We start from the raw sequence: 5,386 nt of genomic DNA, 5'->3' as shown, positions 1-5,386 counted from the left end.
TGACTGCATGTTAACACAGCCGGCGACTCTTGCTTCTCTCTTTATGAAGAGATTTCTTTTAGGAATTAAATGTCAGAGATAAAAAGCTAATAATCTACACTGCAATAACTCTGGATACGACTTCACACTAATGCTGTAACCTTGACGGAGACTGGTGTGAGGTTAATGGAAGGAGGGATGTTTGGAGGTTAGATTTCTGTGACGTCAAACTTATGTAGAGAAGCTAATGTCGATACCTCCATTCACTCACAAGACCCTGTATGGTACTAAAGCACAATCAACATGGCCTCGTGGTGCCTTTTGAGACATTAAACAATACAATGTTTACAGGCTGAGGCCCAAAGATTTTCTTTTTTTGGCAAAATTCTGACAAAAAGTAGATAAAGTTTTAACATTTTTACTCATAAAAAGTTTTTCAATTAATTTTAGTACCAGATCTTTTAATACACCATTGACTGAGTCTCATGAAATGCCCTTTTATTTTTGATTGAGCTTGATATTCAAATATATATATATATATATCAGAAGTCCATTAACTTCTCCAAAACACCGTAGTAGGTTTCCAGTGGGAATTACTATGCATAATTCATCTTGCCACTTTTGTAATGTTTGTGATTAATTTGTTTGATTTCAGGTGATGTTTACACACAATTATGTGAAATGTTGGACCAATAAATGCAACTGAGATTAATAGGTATTTTTTAGAAGTTGTATTTCATGGTTTTTATTACAGTGCAATGAATAAATATCTTCAAATGCAGAAACTGTGTCTCATGTTTATTTTCTTAAGTAATTAAAATACAAATAAAATGCGGGACACAAAATATGAAAGAAAAAGAATAGATAACTAAATGAGATTAAATATGCTTTGTTAAAAATGATCTGTAAAATATCACAAAATTACACAAACTTTTCCAAAAAAATTATCTTGTAGTACATTGTTAATGTGTGAACTGCTTCTCATGTCGCTATTTAGAATAGTTCCCCATTAAGAGCCTTTTCAGACTTATACTTGAACTGATCTGATGTACAGATTGCTAGTTCTCCTTTATTTAACTGTGGTCAGTGAAGATTGCATTTTCTTCTCAAGTGTCTTTTCCTACACTAACTGACATATAAAACTTCTTGTATAAGTAAAAAATAAAGGTATATTACAAATACGACCCAAAAATGATCACAAAACAACACTCATTTTTTCTTCACTTGAGCGTAGAGATCCTCTGGGACGTCAGCAGCCTGTCTTAAGCTGCTCGCTGTCTCTGACACGTTGACCTGTGCATACAGCGTATCCTGCTGCTGTCCACTGTCCTGCTCCGAGGCCGAGGACGGTTCAGGTCTCCGCTTGGAGAAGTCGATCTCTCCATAATGGATGTCTTCTTCTGTTTTGCTGGTTGGCATTTGAAGAGTCAGCTCGTCACCTCTTTGACTCTGTGAGAAAAAAGGTGCTAAATGATACGTCTGAATACTGATTCAGGTTAAATTAGTTGCTGCTAGATTACAGTGCAACCTTTAATATTGTTGTACAGTACTTCTAGACTGGCTGATAAATTATACTAAATTACAACCCTCACTAGAGTCAGGCCATATCTTGAAGGTAGGGGCTATGCTGTCGCCCTTAGTGATCATTATTCAGAGAGTGGAGTCCCCCAGGGTTCGATTCTCGGGCCTCCATTATTCAACCTCTGTGTGCTTCCACTAGGCCAAATCATGAAAGACAAAAAGACTGCTTATCATAGCTATCCAAATAACGTCCAAATCCAAATAAATAATATGGATGGAAACTTATTTCCTTCAGTTAAATCAAGATAAGAAAGTTGATTTTGCAACAAGGAGGAAAGACTCAAAGTTATCACTCAGGTTACATTATAAAGACTAAAGGCAAACATTTTATATTCATATACTTATCAATGCAATTGTACAAAAGGATGAACATAGAAAACTATGAAGAAGAGTAGGCTACACTAATGGTTTGTCTGTTTTTTCTCACTTACATGGGCGGGGTGGGCGGAGGCGGGTAATGTTCCTGTTTCTTAACCGCTTCAACATTTCATCTTCCTTTAAAAAATATAGACTAAAGGCAAGAGCATGTCATTCCTAATGTACTAACTACCAGACCTTCGTAAATGTATGTATGACTTTAGCAGACTTGGAGAATGTGTTTCAGAGAGTATTCATACATATTAAAATGAGTGGGAAATAACAATTAAGGTTATGCTAACAAAACTGACGTTATTTTGGTTTTAGTTGATTAGGCTAATGGCATAACCTTTGGTAATTTGATATATATTTAGTTTTTTTTGTGAAATTTAATTTTGAATCTTCCCAGTTTACATAGCTATTGAATAATACTTAAAGGTAGGATTGATAGTGTTGTTCAAATACATTTTTTGTTATATTTGTTGAAATTCTCATTGCATGACAGGGTGCTCCAACTTTGGCCATTTTCAGATCTAAACTTAAAACAGTTTAGATTTCTTACAGTTTCCAAACACAGCATGTTGCTAACAGGTTGTTTTGTCACATTTGTTGTACTTCTTAATATTTAACCTCTCAAAGATTGTCAACTTAGTATTAAGACAGATGCTTTCGACATAGTCACTGTGAGCAGATTTAAAATATTCACAACGCACACTGTACAACGAAGTTTAATATTCACCTGAGTTTGTGGACGTTTCGACTTAAACCACCTGGAAGACATGAGAGAGCTGTCAGAATAATTATTGTACTGTCTGTTTCAGGTTAAATAAATAGTGTGCTGCCAATAGAGAGTAAGGACTGATGGGAGACAGACATTATTGAATGTGCATCAGTGGAAAGAAAATCAAGATTGATACTTAAGTTTTGTCAAAGTCAAGTCGCAGAACAGGTGCAGAAATGAGCAAAACTGACAGATCACATACTCATCCATGCCCTCGGGGTTACCAACATCGGTTTAGTTAAAACGTTATTGCCAGAAACTGAATTAATTTAACTAATTTACTTACCAAACACAGATAGCAAGGCAGATGAGTATGATGACAAGGATCCCTCCAAGAGCTGAACCCCACTGTAGTGAGCTGACAGAGCTCTCTGTTCATAGAAACACAAAACCAGGTGACTAAAAGAAAACAAAGGATGAATGTAGATATGTAACAATACAGGTGTAACCATTATTTGTATAGGGTCATTTCATAAAAATGCAGTAAAAAAAGTGCTTCACAGAGAACTAAAAAAAACAAGTGAAAAACAGAAAAGAGAGGAGAGCAGATTAGATTCAATTAAACAGATTCAGTTCAGTTCTACATTTACCTGCATTATTAATCCGTGACGACGTCTGATTACCGAGATCATTTGTGGCCACACAGTAATAATCTTCTATATCTGTCACAGAGGTCACCTTGAAGCTGTAAAAGTCTCCTTCAGATACACTGACCGGTCCGTCTTTGCTGGTCTTAATCCAGGTGTAGCGGATGACGGGAGGATTGGCTCTGCTGGAGCAGGTCAGGTTCACCCGGCTACCTGCTGACACCAAACCTGATGGACTGATGGACACTGAGGTGTCTTTAGGAGCATCTGAGGAAGACGTGAGATTCACTTTATTCATTAAAATCATTCCATGAATCATCATGTGCTGACAGGATCTAATAACAAACACTTTATTATCTTACATGAAACACTGAGCGTCGTTCTCTCCTCTGCTGTCTTGACGTCTTTTCCTTCATTTAAAGGATATCTGGCTGAACAGGTGATGTTGAATCCATCATGTTCGTCTGACAGAGTGAAGGTCTTCTGGATTTTAGTTGTGAAGGTTCGATCTGTGTTTTCCTCTATTTTGTTGTGAGGGTCTTGTTGGAGAGTCCAGGTGAGTTCAGGAGGGCAGTGTGGACAGGGAGTGAAAGCTGAGCAGGTTATAGTGACAGACTGATTCTCCTTCAGATCACCTGAGATCTCAATGCTGGGCCTCGGAGGAGAATCTGGAGTTTCAAGTCAAACACAGATTGTACAATAAAAAATAGATTATGATATTAGAACACTTTTGTGAAAGCTGACACAAAAGGTGTCAATCTTGTATTGAAAATGCATAAAGTGTCTAAGGTTTGCTTTTTAATATCCCCAAAATGTGATCATTTTAATGTCAAACTTTAACAACAGAATCAGTGTTTAATCAAAATTTAAGTTCATGTCAAAGTGAAAAACCTCCAAAATTAAAAAGTTGCAACTTTCACTTTTTATTCTAAACAATAACGTTATAGACTGACTGATAAAAAAACAAAACTCTCTTACCTTTGACTGTTATTTGAAGAGGATCACAAGAAGCTGTTGCCCTGAATGATCCGTTCTCAATTCTGAAGTAGTACCAGTCTGTGTAACTTGTGTTCACAATGGAAAATAAAGTGGTGCAGTTTTTCTGACTCAGGTCTCCAGTAAGACTCATTGGATAGATATTATCCGTACTGCTACTGTTGAAAATCACATTATGTGGATTTTTAGCAAAATCTTGGTTACTTTTAATCCACACGCCGAAGGTTGATCTTGTGCTGTTGAATTCCTCTTCTGATTTAACTGTAAAGTTACATGGGATTTGCAGACAGGATCCACTCAGTGCTTCCATCTGCTTTGGTGTAGTGATGAATAGGGATGGGCTTTTAGGACAAACAGCCAAAGCACCTGTAAAACAGACTCTTGATGAACAAATTGTGGAGCAAAATCTGCATGAAGAGAAAGTTCATGATGCACAAACTGTAATTCAGCAGCAGCATGTTCGGTCTTTTTTAACAATGTCAGTATGAAACATTTCACTTTGCAGACAGAGCATGAACAGTTGGAAAAAATAACGTCTTCACATTAAAGTGACTGAACAAACAGCTCACCTGAAACTAAGAAGACGTTCAGTAACACGATGGCTGTCACCATTTTCACAGACCGGACTGAAATGACACTCATCACCTGGATTTCACAAAAAGTTACTTTTGATAAAACATCTTTTAAAAAAAGCATTCATGTTATTTTAAAGCCACCTCAAATTAATACATTCAAACCAGGAACTCTCCGTGTACAAGCAGATATTACTGTGTTATAATAGTGATCAATAAGCTCTGCAGCATTGAAAAGAGTTTAAATATAAAACGATCCAGTGTGAGTTTATGATGTTTCTGCTAAAACAAAACCCAACAAATAAAAGTAGAGTTCATGAAAATCAGCAAAATAAAAAAAACTTCCCTGAGTTAAACATAAAAGCAGTAACATGTTATCTTACCAATTTGTGAATGTCAGCAGAACTGCAACAGACCCAGTAGCTACCCGACTTCCCTGCTAAGCCGTTGTGATATAAAAGCAAACATGAAATGACTGAAATACTGCCGAAAAAGAAGAAGAAACACTCCTCCTGTTCGCACCCTGTGAATGA

General features: G+C 36.6%; 1 protein-coding gene across 1 annotated transcript; it reads right to left on the bottom strand.

Annotated features, from left to right (window-relative positions):
* Positions 1 to 3,603: 3,603 nt before the first annotated feature.
* On the bottom strand, positions 3,604 to 4,923 carry LOC141759758 (myeloid cell surface antigen CD33-like). Its single transcript, XM_074622088.1, has 3 exons — positions 4,851 to 4,923; positions 4,264 to 4,647; positions 3,604 to 3,953 (listed from the first exon to the last, which is right to left on the bottom strand). Exons 1-3 carry the CDS (start codon positions 4,921 to 4,923, stop codon positions 3,604 to 3,606), a joined length of 807 nt encoding a protein of 268 aa, XP_074478189.1.
* Between the last annotated feature and the right edge of the window lie 463 nt (positions 4,924 to 5,386).

Source organism: Sebastes fasciatus, chromosome 21, assembly GCF_043250625.1.
Source record: "Sebastes fasciatus isolate fSebFas1 chromosome 21, fSebFas1.pri, whole genome shotgun sequence".
NCBI lineage: Eukaryota > Metazoa > Chordata > Actinopteri > Perciformes > Sebastidae > Sebastes > Sebastes fasciatus.
Note: the sequence above shows the minus strand (reverse complement) of the source record. Positions and strands in the feature narration are given on the sequence as shown.

Excerpts from the sequence above, each read along its gene's own strand:
- LOC141759758 (XM_074622088.1), bottom strand. The coding sequence starts at position 4,923 with ATGAGTGTCATTTCAGTCCGGTCTGTGAAAATGGTGACAGCCATCGTG. Across the intron at positions 4,648-4,850 it reads GAACGTCTTCTTAGTTTCAG|GTGCTTTGGCTGTTTGTCCT; the intron begins GTGAGCTGTTTG and ends TCTGTTTTACAG. Across the intron at positions 3,954-4,263 it reads TCTTCAAATAACAGTCAAAG|ATTCTCCTCCGAGGCCCAGC; the intron begins GTAAGAGAGTTT and ends TTGAAACTCCAG.